The 19505-nt window shown below is 52.5% G+C and overlaps 1 protein-coding gene across 1 annotated transcript; it reads right to left on the bottom strand.

Annotated features, from left to right (window-relative positions):
* Positions 1-2893: 2893 nt before the first annotated feature.
* On the bottom strand, positions 2894-10405 carry ECRG4 (ECRG4 augurin precursor). Its single transcript, XM_024116583.2, is given in 5 exon segments — positions 2894-3232; positions 5853-5887; positions 5890-5946; positions 8189-8236; positions 10327-10405. Coding segments are annotated over 5 exon segments (378 nt in total). The 3' UTR covers positions 2894-3073.
* Positions 10406-19505: the final 9100 nt, after the last annotated feature.

The raw sequence follows: 19505 nt of genomic DNA, 5'->3' as shown, positions 1-19505 counted from the left end.
CCAGATCCAAGAATGAAAAAAAAAATCATGATCAAGTTAGTTTTTATTCCAGGAATGAGATTAATATTAAAATGTATACTAGAATTGTTGTTAATTACCAGATTTAAAAGGATATGTTATCTCAACAGATAAAGAAACTAGAATTCAGTATCCATATATGACATTTAAAATTTTTCTTAGCATATTTTAAAAATAATAGTAATTTCCTTAACTTCACAAAAGACATCGACCAAGAACATCCAGCAAACATGCTTTATGGAGAAGCACGGCAACATTTAAGATGAGGAATAGAGTGAAGACGTCCTTTCCATCACGCCCACCCCGCCTCCCCCTCAACATTGCACTGGGGTTTGCCCCAGCCCCAGAGTAGTTAAGCAAAAGAAACAAAAGTTTTAATGTAACTCCGTTACCCAAGCTCATACCGCTCGCCACAGGACAGGCTAATAATCAAGAGACGAGTTGTTGGGCAAAGAATAACGACTTCCTTCAGAGAGCCCCCAAACCCAGAACATGGTGGGCTCGTGCCCCAAAGAACCGTCTTGCTGAGTCAGAATTCAGGCTCCTTTTATACTAAAAGGGGCGGGACTAAAGCCAAGCACTTCCTGTTTCCTGTCAGCCTCCGGAGGGGAGGTGTTAACTTCTCCCGCCTGCAGTCATTCACAGCTGGGCCTGCTCAGGAGGTTTCCCGGGAGCTAAACACAGGTATTTTAGCTGAATGCTCATTACCTGGGAGGCAGGGGTCCCAGAGATGGGCCGTTATGGAGAATTTAAGCTTACAGGCAGCATCGCTTTAGTGATTAACTGGTAACAGGATACAGAGGTTCTTCCCGATTGCAATTACCCACACTGTCAACGTCCATTCCACAATCTTGTGGAAAAGGGACAAAGACCGCCCTGGCTATTTCCTACTGAACGGGGGCGAGGAATATTCTTTAGAACCTTTAGCTGGTAGTAAACATTCCCCATTTTTGGAGACAGAAATTCAAGATAACACACAAACAGCACATACAAGTGCTAGCCTTCAGAGAAGCAAACGAACCAGTTCACAAATCCAAAAGTAAAAGTCCAACAACTCTTTCCTCTCTCCAACAGGGTACACCCCACTCCAATGCGAAACAAACTGGCTTATTCCAGAGAAAAAGCCCCAAACGGAGAGGAATAAAGTTCCCGGCTGAACACACCGGAGCCACTTACCTTACCGTCCGGAGCCCGTCGGGTCCCAAATGTCGATTCCTTCCTTCCACTGCCAAGTGCTGGGGCGGCCGGGGCTGCTTCAGAGAACTCTGAAGGGCAGATCCTCAGGACGAGGGGTCCCGGCAGCTGCTAGGCTCTCACCCCAGAATTCCCCAGCCAGGGCTGGCAGGCCACGAGCACCAAGGCTCCTGGGTGGCTTCATCAGAATTTGTTACCAAGTCCAAGCCTGTACTGCTCGCCACACCACAGGCTAATAAGTTGAGAGGCGAGTTGCTGGGCCAAAGAAGAGTGACTTTATCTGGGAAGCCAGCAGAGCAAGACTGCGCACTAGAGGCCCAAAGAACTATCTTGCTGAGTCAGAATTCAGGCTCCTTTTATACTAAAAGGGGCGGGACTAAAGCCAAGCACTTCCTGGTTCCCGTCAGCCTCCGGAGGGGAGGTGTTAATTTCTCCCTCCTGCAGTCATTCACAGGTGGGCCTGCTCAGGAGGTTTCCCGGGAGCTAAACACAGGTATTTTAGCTGAATCCTCATTTACCTTAATCTCTCCAAGGCAAGGGTCCGAGAGATGGGCCATTGTGTAGAATTTAAGCTTATAGGCAACATCCCTTTAGTGATTAACTTGTAAGAGAATACAAAATGTTCTTCCCTATTGCAACTCTATGTTATATTAAAATGTAAAGTAGTACAACTGATGTGGAAAACGTGTGGTGATTCCTCGAAAAATTAAAGAGTTACCATATGATCTAATAATTCCACTTCTGGGTATATTCCCAAAAGAATTGAACGTGGGCACATGAAGAGATGTTTACAGACCCACTGAACTATACATCTAAAAATGCTTAAAATGATGGATTTTATGTTGTGTACATCTTACCACAAAGTTTTAGAAGTTGTAAGGATTCCAGAGGGTTGTCCACAAACACTGCTCTCCTGATGCTGGTAGGTACTTCCCACTAAACCCAGGGGTTTATCATCTGCAGCTTGTGAATGAGGATGTGTTTCAGAGACTATATGCAAAATCACATATCATTTTTCTGAGAAAGCTTCCATCAGGATGTCAGAGGGTCTGTGACCCACACGAGTTCAAGAGCCATTCTGAGGGCCCCTCCCCTCTGCAGGTGTCACCTCCCCACTTTCCTCCCCTTCCTCTACCCACCCCCAGGACACTTTTCTCTTTCATTCACTCAGATTGTTTAAACATGATGCAATGTATATTCTTAAATCTTTCTTGAACCCATTAGACAAGGTTTAATTTTTTAAGACAAGTGAGGCTCTGAAATCAACCAAACTTCAGTGTTTTCTCTATTACCCTTTTTTTCCTGCCTGACAATATTAAACAGGTCCACCTCTGGCTCGGGATGTGGGACAGCAAATTTGCAAACCCACGTGGACGCTTAATCCTCCAAACTGCGTTCTGTGACCTTAAATAATTTCCAGCTAAATTTTCTTGCTGTTTTTAAATTTTTAATTTGGCATTTAGTGTGGACTGAATTCTAATACACTGAAGACCCCTGCTCGGTCCCAAGGCCTGGGGTGGTGGCAATTCTTGGAGGGGTAACACTTCAGATAGCAGAGGGGAGGTGCCCCTGAGAAGTTGCTTCAACCTCAGAAACATGCAGGGAAGGAAAACTCTCGCCAGCTCAAGTTTCATCCAAATGAACTCTGAGACTTTTTAACAAAATGCTTTTATTTCTATTTTCAAATGAAGTGCATTGTTAGGTACTTGCATGAAATCTCGAAAGGCATTTACGTTCTTTGCTTTAACTCTTCCTTTGTGGCCACAGAAAGCGGGTAGGAAAGATGAGCCGAGACCAGGCGCAGCAGACACAGCCCGGGCATCGTGCGGAGCCCGCGGCCCCGAGCCCGCCTCAGTGACGGTCAGTAGTCGTGGTAGTTGACGCTGGCTCCGTGCCTGAAGCCATGGGGGCTCCGGGGACCGATCGCAGCGTCCTCATCGCCGTGGCGCTGGTGGGAATCGTAGTAGTCGTGCCCATTCCGACCTCTGTTTAGCCAGTAGGTGATGTCATCCTCAAATTTCTGGAGGAAAAGAGGATGAGAGGGGAGGAACTTAAGGACACCGTTTCCCAGAGCACATCTTACTGACGCTGTTTCTCTGGGATTTTTCTGGAGCGATGAACACCCCCTCCTAAGAATAACTCCTGCCACAAGGACCTACGGTACAGCACAGGGAGGAATTATATTCCATATCTTGTAACAACTTATAATGGAAAAGAATCTGAAAAAGAATATATGTATAACTGAATCACTTTGCTGTACACCTGAAACTAACACAACATCGTAAATCAGCTATACGTCAATAGAAAACAATAAATAATCGTTTTTTTAAAAAGAATAACTTCTGGCTACAGCATCCCTGGGCCAGAGGTCAATACTAACCAGATGGAGAACGCTGCTGAAAACCTTTGCCCCCAAAGGAGTACACACCCCTTCCCTCGAACACGTCTGTCTGTGAGTTCCAAATATACCCCAGACTTCAACATTTCTCTCTTTTTCAGTAAAGAAAATGGACATCTGCCCAATACAGTAACAGCTGGGCCTGTCCCCAGGCGCTGGGCATCTGATGTGGCAGACGCTGACCCCCCCCCGCCCCCCCGTCCCACCTGAGCTGCTGCACAGGCTGCGGGCTTCATAAACGTGGTGCGTGAAACCACACTGCAGCCTCGGGGCAGGGAATTTGGACACGTCTGGTGGTGACACTCTCACACCTGTTGTGTTGCTCAGACAGGCCTCGATGCAGTGATTCAGGCCACAAACGCTTACTACGTGGGCACGTTTCAACCCTCATCCGCGTCTACTCACTCGGCCTGGGGTTCCAGCCTCCTCTGACCCTCCCCCAGTCCCTGCCTTGAAGAGGAAACAGCTTGCTTGTCTCACAATACTGCGGTTTTTCCCATAGTGAAGTAGTCTCGTTCCTTGGTTTTTCTCATTTTATAATCTTGTTTGAGGTTTTGGCTTAAGATAGTTTTTTTCCAAATAATTTTAAAAATATTTTATGAAAACAGAAATAATGCAGACACATTTAACAAATGTGTATGTGAGAGGGAGACAAAGAAAAAGGGAGGTATTTCCATTGCCAAAGGCAACCACTACTGACATTTGGATGCATTTCCTTCTAGTCTCTTCTATGCATCATATTTAGTTATTATACTCTTACTTGATCCCCATTTTTATTCTGGTTTTGTCACCAGTCATTATTTTAGCCATTTCCCCACGTCAAACTCTTAACACCCGTTTTCTTGAACTGCAAAGACAGATAATCAAGGAAATGCAAATTACTAAAATATGATATGGCATTTTCATCTATCAAAGAAGTAAGTTTATTTGTTTTAAAATTCTTTCGGTGGCAATACCAGATGCTGCCGAAGATCTGAGGATAGTGGGGGCTCTCGCGCACGACTTACGGGAAGATGCAATTTGCTGGTACTTAAGGACCCTGACGTGTGATTCTACCTTTTGGCCCAGTAACTCCGCTGGACAGAGTGATACTAAGTAAGGAGAAAACGACACACGAAGATGCAAATACCAGTACCTGCCTTTTGGGTTGTTGTAAATGTTAGGTAATTCATATAAGTATGAGACCCGTGTGGCACAGTTTGGCTATAAGTGCTTAGTGATTTGCACAGCAAGAAAATTATATTTGAGTAGCAAAAAGATAGTTAGGGAACAACTGGTATATCCAATGGTTAGGACTGGGAAGGAAATTATACAGCTACAGGATTGCATGCTATGCAGCCTTTAAAAATGATATTTCTGAAGAGTTTAATTTTGTTCGCCTCTTGCAGTATTTTGTATACACCCTCCATTCACAATACGAGCCATGAGCCCGTTTGGAAAAACCCTTCCAGCTGCCCCCGCGGGAGATGCCACCCTCCGTCCACTCCCTTGCTGGGGCGGTGAGCTGTGGTCTCCACACCAGGACTCACTCAGCACAGCCCTGTCCATCACCCTGCAGACTCGCTCCGGGGCGGCAGAACCTCACGCCTTAACTCCGCCGCTGGCTGACTGTACCTGGTCCCCGGCTGGGAGTCGGTGATGATAAGCAGTCTTTTTCCTTAATTTGGTGAATATGCCCACCCGTGCTACCTGGACACATGAACTGAACCGTACTTCCTGCAAATGCATTGACAAATTTTCCCAAAAACATCTGCAAAGACTCATCCCTCTTTAAAAGTCGCTTTGCATCTCTTTCCATTATCCTCATGGGTCTTTGGCATCGATCGATCTTACTGTTTCTGACATTTTTTTGAGGCAAAGTTGAAAATGTTTCAGGAGGTGGTGAGTTATTTTTAAGGACACCCAGGCAAAACTGACCAGATACATTAAAAGAGTCCCTAAGAAAACCAGATTCTCGATGAATTTAAGTCCCAGCCACTTTGGGCGGGGAATTCTCTGGAACCCTGCTTCCAAAACCTGATGGCAGAGATTCCCATTTGGGCATAGTGGGGTGGAAGATTCCAGCTAATACCCTTATGCCTGACGGTCATGTGGTCCAATGCCTGGCAGCTCTTGGCACAGAATGGGGGCTCTGACTTCAGGGCAAATAACAGAACTTCATTCTCTGTGCCCGTTTCCCCCAAGCAGCCCTCCCATCCCCATCCTGCCCGGCGGGAAGCCAGGCTCCAGCCAGAACACCCACCGCCTCGTCGAAGCCCCAGTACAGGAAGTGCTGCTCAGGAACTCCTTGGCTCTGCTCTCCTGGACGGCCACCGGGGTCGTAGGGGGAGCAGGGGCTGAAACGAGGGGTTCCCCACCCCCAAGTACAGAGAATGATTTCTTTCCTCATTGGGGTGAATTGCTCTTCTCCATCTCCCTCCCCGTCCCCACCTGGCAGGAGATGGCCTTAAGTGGCACATCCTTCCTGCAGGGCGCGGGTACCGTGCGGGCTCCCGCCGTCCGTCCGGGCCCCGGGGTAGCGAGCCCTCCGGTCCAGGCACAGCCATGTAACAGGCCCGGGGCGGGAACCGATCTCAGCTCCTCCTCTGCAGCTCCTCACCAGGCCCAGACCCCCGGCCCTGGGCAGGGGCTGGCGCTCCCCCTGGGCTCTGCCGTGGGGAAGCCATCCGGTGTCCAGTGCCGCTGGGTGCGTGTGCCTTGTCCGCACAGACACGAGCATGCTGGGATCGCTTAGGGGGCCAGGGGAGAAAGAGCTGAGCAGGCCGGCCAGCGAGCCCAGCGGTACAGCAAGTCCTCAAGGCAGGCTGCAGTGTGACCATGGACGCTTCGACTGTCCCTGCACGGGGGTGACCCTCGCTTTCCCACGGCTTCCCCGGACGCCTTTCCGTCGTGGGCTCAGCTGCAGAAAAGGCCCCGCTTCGGCAGATGTGCTCGGGGAAGTGCTGTGCCGCTGGGCCGGCCCTGCTGTCCGGCTCGGAGCCTCTGTGCCCTCATCTGCAACGCGGGACTGATGGGCCCGCCTCCCGTTATGGAGGCTGCGCAGGAAAAGGAAGTCAAATGCCCTTGTGTCCCTTGGTCACGTGGATATATATCAGCACATTTGTGTCCTCACCTCCCGTTCACCTGTGCATTTCCCTCAGGGCCTGTTACACAGTTCTGTACACAGTAGGTGCTCAATATGTGTTTCTTGCTTGAGCTGAATAAAAGCTGAGGATGGGGCTTCCCTGGTGGCGCAGTGCTGGCGCGTCCGCCTGCCGATGCAGGGGACGCGGGTTCGCGCCCCGGTCCGGGAAGATCCCACGTGCCGCGGAGCGGCTGGGCCCGTGAGCCGTGGCCGCTGAGCGATTTGGATGTACAAATAATGGGTCGGCAGGCGTCCGCAAAAAAAAAAAAAAAAAAAAAAAAAAAAAAAAAAATGCTGAGGATGTACACGGAGGAGTCATGATCATCTCGGCTGTTTGCTCTCCAGTCCCCCTTAGACAGGTGGCCCAGCCAGGGCCCCCGTCACCCCTGGTGTCCCCGGGAGATGGCTGTCCAGCACAGGGAGGGGCCATCTGAGGGGCCTGGGAGGTCGGGGGTGGACCGGGGCCTTGGGAGCAGCTGGAAGAGCTGGGGAAGATGCTGGGAGCTCCCCCAGGAGCCCCTCCCCCGAGAGGGGCCGTGTGTGCTCAACAGGTGTGTGTGTGTGTGGGGGGGTGTCCCTGCGGGGCCACCTGGGAAGCAGGTGCATAAACGCTGGCGCCCCCCATTGTGGAGCAGACTTCAGCCTCCTGGAGCCCCCATTAATCCAGGGGAAAGAATAAGTAGTTTAAAGTTCACCTCAGAAATGTAGTCTTGGGAGGAGATATGTGGATGTATGTATATGCAGAGCTGATACACTTTGTTATACAGCAGAAACTAACACACCATTGTAAAGAAATTATATTCCAATAAAGATGTGAAAAAAAAAAGAAATGTAGCCTTCATTCTAAGAGATAGATAACTTGCTAATTTCCAGGTGAAGACGAAAGTTCTGCGGCAGAATGGCTTTCCCAAGCCCACACACTGATCGAACTGATTACAGTGGGCCCAGAACTCACCTGTGTGGCTCCCAGACAGTTCTGTTTCTACGACATTTTGCTGCCTTACCATATCTATCCGAGGCCTGTTCTTCACAACAGGTGTCAGTAACAAAACGGTCTTTCTGTTTAACCCTCCCCCAAGAGCTAGTGGGATACGGAGGACGCCCACAATACTGCTCTGTGCTGCCCCAGAACTGTGTGTGCTCTCAATTCAGGTACGTGCTCTAAGGGGTATCACGATTCTAAAATAAACAGCCTTCATTAACACTACAGCTCTGTTCCTTTTATTTCTGAGTCCACACTGACAGCTGTCAGAAAAGCATTAACTGGCAATAATATTTACCTGATGAAATACTGCACCACACCCTCACAGGACGAGCCCTTCAGATCTGCTAACCTTCTAAGGAGTAAACACTTCTGATTTTCCAAACACAAGCCTCAAGTGAGCACATCAACATCGCTGTTTCATTGCAACCTGGTTAAGAATGCAACCCTTATCTGTGTGGGCTATATTTACCCTCCCCTTTCTGAAGCGTCAGCTTGAGTTTGTTTCCACTTATGCCACCTAAAGGGATGAAAATGGAAATCATTTCAGGGTTGCACTGCGTCCTTAAATTTCTCACATGCAAAAATCCACATTGGAAAAAATCACTTCATACCCCTATGTTGCTTTAGCAACTTGGTAGTATTACATTATTTAATGCTTGTTGCATTTCCTGTTGTGTAGAAAAAGCAATTCAGGCTGCCTGTGGCTCAAACTAGTGACAAGGACCATGGCCGAGCAGGGCACTTTGAGCTACTTGAGACCATCTGAGCTGTTCTCTAGGAAAAGTGACGTTGTCCTTTGAGCCCTTCTGTCATAATATTCGGGCAGCCACCTGTCAAATGCACCTGCCTGCAGACTTAACTTTTCATGGTACAGTCGATCAACTAGTGTCCCCCCAAATTCATACCCACCCAGAACTTCCGAATGTGAACTTATCTGGAAACAGCATCTTTGCAGACGTAATGAGTTAAGGACCTCGAGGTGATATGATGCCGGGTTTAGGGTGGGCTCTAAATCCAGGGACCGGTGGTGTCTTTATAAGAGGAGGTGAGGCCACAGGGAAGGCAGCCGTGGGAAGACGGAGGCAGAAGTGGAGCTTCTCCACCACAAGCCAAGGAATGGGGTTTAGTGCTCTAAAAGCTCAGCCCCGTTTTGTACCTTGCCCTGACTGTCTTAAAATCAGGCATTATTTGTACCATTTATTGTTGTTTTTATTCAGATCTAAAAATGTTTCTACACTCTACAAAACGATTTTCATTTGGTGTCCTAAGAACTTTCCCATTCCAGCTCAATGATGATAATTTTTTTTTTTCCTTTTGCGGTACGCGGGCCTCTCGCCGCTGTGGCCTCTCCCGTTGCGGAGCACAGGCTCCGGACGCGCAGGCGCAGCGGCCGTGGCTCACGGGCCCAGCCGCCCCGCGGCACGTGGGATCCTCCCGGACCGGGGCACGAACCCGCGTCCCCTGCGTCGGCAGGCGGACTCTCAACCGCTGCGCCACCAGGGAAGCCCGATGATAATATTTTAACTGATTCCTATCACTGCATTCTCGGTGTAAACGAAATAAAATACAAGTTCTGAAAAGGACTAGCTTAGAGCCGATGCCCACTTGCTGTATTCAGATGTGCTTCTTAAAATGGGAGGAACAAAGAGGGAGGTGATAAAGCACGTGATGGGGAGTGATGGACTGGCCCCCCATGTGGTCCTAAATTAGAACAGCCGTCACCCTCCCCCCACCCCCGCTCCCAGGGCCCCTGCCCGGTGTTGGGCGTTCCCTACCTGCGCTGAACATCCAAAGCGCCGAAGCTGAGCACCAGGGCGTCCTGCCTTTCCAGCCCACCGTGCGGCTGCTTTGCGGTGGAAGATGCACCAGCCTCAGGGTGCTGGGCAAGTCACCTCCCGCCTTCGCCGGAGACCTGGGGTCATGAGCCCTGCCTCTCAGAGCCCCGAGGCTCAACGGCGCCCCTTGCCGGCATGCGCCGGGCAGGACGGTAGGAGGGGAGGCTGCACCGTCAGGGCAAAACCTCTGATTTCAGGTCGCCCTTCTGCGGTGGGGATGTGGGCTCCCCAGGGTTCGAAAGTCCACACCCCGAACCCGCCGCCTTTACGGCGTGCGTGTGAATGCGCGCATTCTGTAGGGCACGGAACCGGGATTTTCAGCGCATTCACGGAGGGCTCCGAGAAGTCGAGAGAGTTAAGCCTTTCTCGCTTGAGAACGTTTCCCCAGCTGGGAAGGCGAGGCCTGCTCGCAGCTCTGCAGACCTGGAACTTGACCGAGAGCCAAAGCGCCGGGAAGGGAACGCCTGGTAGGCACCCTGGGGAAGGCCCTTCGTTTCCGCTCAGCCCAGGGCGCACCACCCGCCCGCTGCGCCCGCTGCGCCCGCTGCGCCCGGCCCTTCGCGTTCAGCCCAGGCTTCTCCGCCTCCTTTTCCAAGCCTGCCGCGCACATCCGAGCCCCTGCCCTTGACCCAAGCACGCCACTTCCCACCGCGCACGGGCGGGACCCAGGAGCCCCTGTCAAACCTTGGCCCTTGCCCGGGCTCAGGATGGGCGCCTATAGCCCCCACGCCCTCACCGCGCCTCTCCCGGCGCCCTGGCGTCGCCCCCGTACCTGGGCCCACGCACAGCAGCAGGAGCAGCGCCAGCGCCGGCGTGAGCAGGCCGGCGGGCCGCGCGGAGGAGGCGGCCATGGCTGCACAGCGTGCGCAGGAGGGAGATGCGGGCGCCTCGGCTGCCGCCGCGCGGGAGGGTCAGGCGCGGGGGACCGGGCACAGGGGTACGCGGCGGGCGGTCCCTGCCGGGACGGGCCCCGCCGGGCGGGCGCTGTGCCTTCAGGTCCCGGGCCAAGCGTCCGTGCCAAGCCACCGCGCCCCTCTCTCCGGCCGCGGCTCCTCCAAGCCCACGGAGGGTCCGGGGCCGGGGGCCGCGCGAGGTCCAGCCGCCCCGGGAGGGGCCGCGGCATCCAGAGCGGGGAGGCCTCGGCCCGGGAAGGACTGAGGATGCTGTGCCGGATCCCCGCTCAGGCCGCCGGGTCTCGCGCCTACCTGCCCCGCTGCGCTCCGCGCCGGGCGCCCCGGCCTCCCCAGCGCGCTCCCTCCCGCGCAGGCCTTTGCAATGTCCTGCATTACAGGTGCCTCTGGCAGTTCTGTGCTTCGTGCAGTTTTGAACGTCTCCACACTCTGGGTTCAGAGCTGCGTTCCACGAAAACATCTCACTATAGACGAGGCTTTTAGTAACCAGGAGCCGGGGAGCCCATTTGGTATTCTCGGGACGTATTTCCCCCTCGTGCGCCCCGGATCCACGCACACTGAAGCGGTACCGCCGTGAGGCCCGGCGAGAACCGAGCGGGCCTTCCCCGGCCCCGGGCCCGTTCACCCACGAGGACTCCTCGCAGACAGGGCGGCTGCTGAGAACCGACCTCCCTAGGCCTGTCTACACCGCGGCCGCTTCCCCTTTTAAACCTTTGCACCCTGACCCAGCTCTCCGCGTGATGCGGTTGGCGCCCCGCAGCCAGAAAGAAGCGCGTTTACGTTGAGCCAGCAAAGGCCAAAGGACCAAAGGGAAGGCGAGAAGGGGCTCTGAGAGAACCCCAAGCTTTGGGCTCACAGGCTTCCCGAGGCGCCGGAGAGAACCCGGAAGATAACCTCGCACTTGCAATGCTGCTGGCAGAGAACTGCTTATAAACCCCGGGGAGCTGGGGCAGGATGAGAAAAAGCAAAGCAGTGCCTGTCCTTCTGGCCAAGGACAAGACGTTTATTGAGGAGGAAGACCCAAGCAAAGGACTGGCTTAGAACAGGCGTGGAAGATATTAACCGTAATCCCTCCCTTATCTTGTAGAGGTCTCCCGGCTCAATCCAACCTCCAACAGCATTTGCTTCTCCTGTAACACTGAAATTCTCCTCTTAACCAGGGTCTGATCAGAACCCAGTCGCGTTGCCTGTATGGACAGTAGCCATCTCCTTGAGTTTTCTTTTTCCCTCTGGTGGGAACAGGCCTTCATTTCACACCCTCCTACTGACAGCTAAGATGCACGTGGCGATTTTATCTTTTGTTAATTCCAAGATTCCAAGAGGGAAAAAAAAGTCTGCTTTAATCAGCTCGTGCAGTTGTAGGATTTGAAGGTAAATACTGAATCCTAATTTTTTATTAGCCTATATTTTATAAACAACCCTCAATTGCTGTTTTAATGTAGAATTGGTTAGACAAATCAAGGATCCCACAGAAAATTATTTTACAAGAATTGTCAATAAGATGAGAAGAACACATCCTGAGGACTAGGCCCTGCTTCCTCTCCACAGGGAGGGGATGGAGGTGAGGTCATTCACCAGCACCCTCGGAACTGCTCGAATGACATCCTTGGGGCCGGGGAAAAGCAGCCTGGGCCCCAGCAGGGCAATGGTGAAGTTGCCAGAAGTGGATACTGATGTTGAGTCTTCTTCCTGAGCTAAGCTTACACTTCCAACCAAGAAGACAAAACTGGTGACCATCGGAGGTAAAGGACCCACCTGGTAATCACATAAGGCTTTGATGTCCGCTTGTCTGTTTACAAAACGAGAATGGTTTCCAGGAGATTTCACAGTTCCCGGGTAAGTGGAACATTACACACCCTCAATAATGGCTGAATTCTCCATCTCTGCCATTAATAGAGACAGTCCCTTCATGTCAACTTTCTATTGAAATGTAACATAATATAGAAAAGTGCGGAGATCGAACATACAACATAATGATGGAGAGGCCAGGTTACTAGCCCTCCGGGAGCCCCTGCGTCCCTCCCAGTCCCCCCTCACCCCACATATAAGTTTAGTTTGAGGCAATCCTCTTTTAAAAACACTTCATCGGGGTTTCCCTGGTGGCGCGGCGGTTGAGAGTCCGCCTGCCGATGCAGGGGACGCGGGTTCGTGCCCCGGTCCGGGAGGATCCCACGTGCCGCGGAGCGGCTGGGCCCGTGAGCCGTGGCCGCTGAGCCTGCGCGTCAAAAAAAGGGGTCAGATTCATGACTATCAATTGGATCCAGTTTAACCAGTATCAGTATCTGTTTCTCAAACGCTCGGCGGACATCCCTGCAGACAGTCTTCCAGAGTGAACTGTCTTCGGCTCCCGTGTTCGTGGGCCTTACACAGTGTTAGTAATACTTATTGCCGCGAATAAAGGCACACAGAGCATTGCGTCCGCCTGCCCCAGTCTTTTGTCCGTTTCCATCCATGCCAGCTCTCTGGCTGCTTGGGTCCTACTCACTGGCGCTTCTCTCTGTCTCTCTCTCTCCTGCACAAACATGGGAGGGCTCACTTGTAGGGAGGGCGTGGGAGGGGAGGTGACTATGGTGGGGCCCAGGGCCATTACTGCCGCTTCAGTGAGAGGTTCGAGGTGGGATGAAACCCCCCATGTTTATTCACAGGAAAACAGCCCTGGGTCAGTAGCAGGACCAACCCCCTGCCTTCCTGGGGGCTGCCAAGCTCAGGTGCCCGGCTGGAGATGCTGTGCCAGTTCCGACGTCCAGCTTCCTTGCCATTTCTCTCCTTGTTCACCTGTATTTACTTAGAAAAGGGGGCACTGTGAGAAGTCCTCTTCTTCCTAGTTACTTAAATTCGCCATCCCCTTTCTCCCTCTACTAATGCTGGTCGCGTCCTTATTCCTCTTCCACCGTTTCTCAGACTCGGTCTAAAAATCCCAAGGCGCTTGTTCGGGCAGGTTTCTGGGCCGCACTGCCTGCAACTGTGACCCACCTGACCCTGAGTGAAGCTCGGGGCGCTGCGTTTTTGGGGGGGCGCTGATGCAAAAGCAGTGCGCAAGGTGCTCCCCGGCTCTCCGCCAACACTCACCTGCTGCCCTCAGCTGCCACTCCGCCGAGGTTGTCCACTGACACGCCTACATGTGGCCTGTCTGGCAGGAGGGGCCCCGGGTAGGTCCTGCAGGGAGGCTCAGGGCTCCCAGAGAGAGTATCCCAAGATCAGCTGCTCCAAAAGACAAGAAGAGGAAGCTGCCAGCACCTTAAGGTCTTGGCCTGGAAGCTGACCTGAGTTAATGCCACCATATTCGCTTGATGGAAGCAGTCACAGAGCCCACCATCCAGGGGGCCTTCAGGGGGAGGGCCAGAGGTCCCATTTCTGAGTGGGGCGGACGTCAAAGGCCGTGTGGCTGTCTTTAATCCACTGCACTCAGCCACCTTTCAAGGTCAGGCTTAGATGCTGCCTCCTCCAGGAAGTCTTCCTTGCTTCCCCCTTTGGGCCAGGAGCATATTTTCCTCTGAATTCCTCCAAGCCTATGTTCCCCATGAAGGTTTCCCCATTCTACCGTATTTTTCTTTGAGCTCCTCAAATTGTTTGTTCCCTTTTTTACAAGCCCATAAACCTGACACCCGATAAATACTGCGTGAATGAATAAATGTTGCCATCTAAAAGTGAATCTGTAGTCACACAGATCTTGTATAAATGAGATCACTTCATACGTCTTTAAGTTTGATATTAGAAAAGTCCACGTTATAGCTAACGAAAACTCATAGCAGCCCAAGAATAGTAAATAAGGAAGGACCCCTAGGTAGAGACCCTCCCCGAAGGCCAGCGTGGAAACTGCTGACATTGCAGGACTGGCAACTGCAGGGTTAATCTTCATGCTCAGCAGTGGGTCCTCAAAACCCCTTTCCTGTTTATTAAGCAAATTCCCACGTTAGAAGGTTAATAACTTTTGCCATTTCAAATAACTAAGTGAAGCCAAAGGCAGGGAAAGCGGGAGAGTTTCCGTTCCGCCTAAAGAATAATGAGGCACCAAGTCCTTATCACGCGCAGCTCTACTCAGGGAAGGCTCGGCGAGCGGGGCTCTGCGAGGGGCCGGGGAGCCACAGGCAAACGAGGTCTTAGCGGCGTGACCCTGAAGGCAGACGTGGCCCTTGCGATGGGCTGCTGCAGGCAGGCGCCGTCCTTAGTGCGGGTGAGTGTGGATCCCCAGCCCGGGTATAGAGACAGCCAACGTCTTGCAGCCGTGGTCTTCGGATCCCTAAGGGGCCTCTGGTGAAAGGAGATGCTGCTACTAAAACAGACTCGCACGTTAAACGGGGCCAGTTTCCAGTCTCTCCATACCTTCAAATTTCCAGCATCCTAACCAAAACCATCCTGAAAGCTGAGGAGACCCCAGAGACTCAGAGTAGACTGCCGCGGTTGAAGGTAGCATGGCTGCCCGCAGTAGAACAAGCCCCTGTGAACTTTGCCTGAGCTCCTTTGCCCCGTGGGGCAGGGAGCACGCAGATCCTCAGCCTACAGCCCAGAGCAGCGGCTCCACCACCTGGACGCCGAGGACGGTGTAAGAGTTGGGGCCGTGTTGACGCCAAGGATATGGTGTAAGAGTTGGGGCCGTGTTGCTCCGGGCGTGAGGGGTCCCAGCCTTGGGCGCCAAGGCCAAGGCCGGAGGCCTGCTGTCAGAGCCAGGTCCCGGCTCCACGCTGGGCGGCCAGGAACCGGATGAGGCCACAGTACCGACAGGCCCACCGGCCCCACCGTGATTCTTCCTTAATGAATGACTCCGAGTAGTCCTTTCAACTCTGACAGACCCCTTGAATCCCAGAGAGGTGGGGTGGGGCCTTGGCGCGGCCTCGCTCCTGCAGTCACGGGTCATCGGTGACGGAGCCCGCCTGGGGTCTCTTCGCGGCGGCCCGATTACAGCATCAGCACCCACTCGGCCCACGGAGCTCCCCCAGATTGCTGGGGCCGTTGCAACTGCCTTTTGTTCCTGCTGTCGTTCCGCTTCATTACACATGGGTGTTGTGAATTGCTGAGTGCAGAACCTTAAGACCGCGGTAGGCGCGGAGTGAAAGCGTGACTCAGACTAGCTTCCTCCAGCCCCGACACGAGCATCCGAGGTTCGCACCCTCTGCCAAGGCAGGGTACTTCCAAGACTCTCCACTCAGAGACAGACATGTTTGAGGGGGTAATAACGGTGAGATAGCCTCCCTTCACGGAGGTGGACAGCTGCAACGGTACCATCACGGGCACGCGTTCCGTCCACTCCAAGGACGCAGGCACCTGTTAGGTACGAAGGGTGGCCCAGGGAAGCAAAGCCTACAGCTAAACGGTGCTTTCAGATTTCCAGGTCCTCCCCAGGTCCTGCAGGGCGGGCAGGAGCGGCCCCCCATTTTACAGATCGGGAAGCTGGGGCGTCAGAGGCTGTGACTTGCCAGCCAGTCAGCAGTCTGCCGACTCAGCCCGGTGCTCTTCCATCCCTCTGGTCTGCCGGCATCCTCAGGTGGCCCGGAGACGAGACTGGCCGCGCCGGGCGCCGTCGTGGGGAAGTGTGAGGTCCGATTCTGGTCCTCAGGGTGCTGTCCAGCTAGTGGGGGAGGCAGGACATACACATCAAAGTGCCAGGAGCAACAGACGGTAGTTAGATTTCGCAGCTGTTTGAAAGCTGTCTCAGAACTGGCATTTGAAGGGCCCCCAACAGTCCACATTACTATCATTAGAAACAAGAATGATACAGCTTTATATAAGCGATGGATGGTTTATGAACACCTTCACATACAGTTCATTATTTCAAGCTCGTGGTTCAGAGATGAGGTCATCCTTTTCTGCCAAAACCTGTCTCTTCATCTTAAGAGTCTGCTCGAGAATCTTGTCTCACCTGGGGTATTTATGCAGGAAATTTCCTTTTATCTTTGATGGGTATAATGCTTATTTAGATCATCTTAGCGTGCTAGTTTCAAACCCTTCAGGCATTTCCTTTGCGACGTTTAGTCTTTGCTCTATTTTTTGTCCCGCGTGCGTGTGTGCACGTGTTACGCGGGGAGGGAGGCGGTTTTAAGTCATTTTTCGTGTTGCATCAGTCAGACCCTCCAGCTCGGGATGTGTACCCCTGAGTCACTGTTTACAGCCTCCTCAGGACCTCATCCGTGGAGGACTGACTGCGGGTGCAGGAAAGGGGCGGGGTGGCCCTGGGCGCTGGGGCGGCTCCAGGACTCGGGGGGAGGATTTTGTCGCAGAGCGGGGCCCCAGTGGTCCTTTCCCACTAGTCTTGTCTCTACTTGAAAGGTCCTGGGAGCAGGGGAGCTCTGCCCCAGGCAGGGGTGACAGCGGTCGCAAGGCGTGGCCCCACGACGACACCCACCCCCATCCCAGACCACGGTGGGTGAGCGCAGTGACCCTCCCTCCATCTGGTAGCCCCAGGGCACCAGTCAGTGAAGTAAAGAATTTATCGGAGCCCCGCTCCCTATCATGCAACCTCTGAACTACCTTCATTTTAATTTTAATTTTTGTATTGAAGTACAGTTGATTTACCACGTGGTGTTAGTTTCTGGTGTACAGCAAAGTGATTCAGTTATACACACATACATATATTTATATTCTTTTTCATATTCTTTTTCATTATGGTTGATTGTAGGATTTTGAGTAGAGTTCCCTGTGCTCTACAGTGGGTCCTTGTTGTTTATCTATTTTATATACAATAGTTTGTATCTGCTGCAGCAACACGCGTGGACCTAGAGATGATCATCCTAAGTGAACTAAGTCAGACAAAGACAAATACCTGCTGAGTTACTTACATATAACTTCCCCCAGCTATCCCAAGCCTAAAAACGGAGGCTAATAACACCTACCTTCTCTCATGACTGCACAGGGGTGCAAGTGAAGTAGAAGCAAGAGCACACGGTCCGAGTGTGCCGTTCAAGGAGTTCTGACGAAAGCACACAGCTGTGTAGGCAGCACACGGTCACGGTAAAGAATGTTCCCCTCGCCCCAGTGTGGTCCCTGTACCGCCCCCAGCCTCCCCCTCCCCTGCCCTCTGGCCACCACTGCCCTGCTTTCCACCACAAAAACACGTGGATCTGACTTCTCTAGAATCCACGCGAACGGAAGCCTGCGGTACACACTGCATCGGGCTCCTTTCACGAAGCATCGTGGTTTTAACTTGCCCGTGTTGTTTTGTGTGTCAGGACTGTGTTCCTTTGCCTTTGCGAGATTTGTATGTACGGGGGTTGGAATACTCCTTGCTGTTGTCGGTCTTCAACCAATGAAATGATGACCATGTAAGTGGGATATTGGATAAAAGACCGTGGAAAGCCTGGACCAACCAGAACTGGCCCTGCAGCCCGGACCGGGACGAAGCCCCATCTCGCCACGTGCAGGGAAGCGCTGCCCTGACACTGACACTCCTCTCTCTACCTGCCTCTACCAACAACTCCCTGCCCCGCTCCAAACACGTGTGCCCTCCCCCGAGGTGACCTGCTCTCCACGTGTCGGTTGGTGACCCCAGGAGTGGACAGTGGATTCCAGTCCCTTCCCTGGGACACCCTGGACACACGTGCCAGGGGCCGCACGGCTCAGTGCGGCCCAGGCTCTGCTGGGGGATATGCGGAGCGACAGCTGGGCCCGCGTTCGCCACGTGCAGAGCGTGTCCACGCCGTGGAGGGAGGACGCGGGTGGGACACGGGCCCCCAGCGCTCCGCCGGGTCCTCCACCTTCCCAGGCCTCTGTGATGCCCCGCGAGCTTGCCAACAGATCCAAGTCCTGGCTCTAGTGAGCTCAACGGGACTTTGTCACTTTAGACCCAAAGTGCCCTGATACACAGAAATTTCCAGAGACAGGCGGCTCCTGACTCAACACGGACCCTGAAATGGTGTGAAAGTGACAGCGCCTGTCCCACGGAGAGTTCTCTGTTAGGGTTCATGTTGTTGCACTTGGGCCAAAACGGCTGTGCACTTCCTTCTTACACCCACCAGGCTGGCAGCTGACGGGGTTCGGACGCTCCGACGCGCAGGTAGTGCTGGAAGCTGCCGGGCGGGGAAGGGAGCCCACAGCATTAACAAGAAGCAACAAGCTCCGTGCTGTGACCACCTAGAGGGGTGGGAGGGAGACGCGAGAGGGAGGGGGTATGGGGATATATGTGTACGAATAGCTGATTCACTTCGTTATACAGCAGAAACTAACGCACCATATTGTAAAGCAATTCTACCCCAATAAAGACGTTAAAAAAAAAAAAAAAAAAGCAGCAGCAACAAGGCTCCCACCTGAATGGTGGGGCATTCGTGTGATTTAACATCAAAGCACTTTGTGCCCATGGGAGGGGGGCGTCTTTCTAGCATCTGTCCTCCTGCCCCTTGCGTACACCCAGCCCCGGGTTGTCAAACTGGACTTGGATGTAATCAGCAGTTCCAGCTCCTCTAAGGCCCCATGTATACGCAGCCCATGGTGGTTATACCGAGCATTTTGGTTTCTTATAATAGTTGCTTCTTATACTGATCAAGTCATGTTTTTTGCACAGCATGAAAAAGGGCCAGAAGCATTCAGGTACTCTGCAAGAAAATAAAACTCCAGAGGTTAAATGTTTCCTTACAATCCCAAGCGGCTCAAAGAATATATTGGTAAAAATTTTTCAAGTTCACAGTTTTGAAGATCCTTAAGGGTGGGAGACTTAAAATAAATACCTTTGGTGGAATTTAAAAGCATCTCTGTTTAAAAGAATCTGCTTCAACGCCATGGAAGTCTAATACATAATTAACTGAATATTTAGTTGGCCCAAGATTAATTGTCAAACATTTTGGTGAAAAGGACTTCAGTTAAGTACTACTGACTATGGATGCAAGCGAAACTATTTTTACAAAGCTTAGATGCACTTTGTTTCCTTCTGGGTCAGCTTTTGCTTCTTCATCAAAATTCCTTTTGATGGCAAACATGTGAGGGGCCTGACGAAGAAGATTCTGCTGTTCACAGTCTGCCCTGTATGTCCAATTACGCTGCCAGCGAGACAGTGCCTTTCACTTCCTCCAAACGCATTTGATGTTCAAAGAGTTGGGAGGTTATGTAAACATCA

Source organism: Physeter macrocephalus, chromosome 12 (assembly GCF_002837175.3).
Source record: "Physeter macrocephalus isolate SW-GA chromosome 12, ASM283717v5, whole genome shotgun sequence".
NCBI classification, from domain to species: Eukaryota; Metazoa; Chordata; class Mammalia; order Artiodactyla; family Physeteridae; genus Physeter; species Physeter macrocephalus.
The sequence above is the reverse complement of the archived record's forward strand: the minus strand, read 5'-3'. Positions and strand labels throughout refer to the sequence as shown.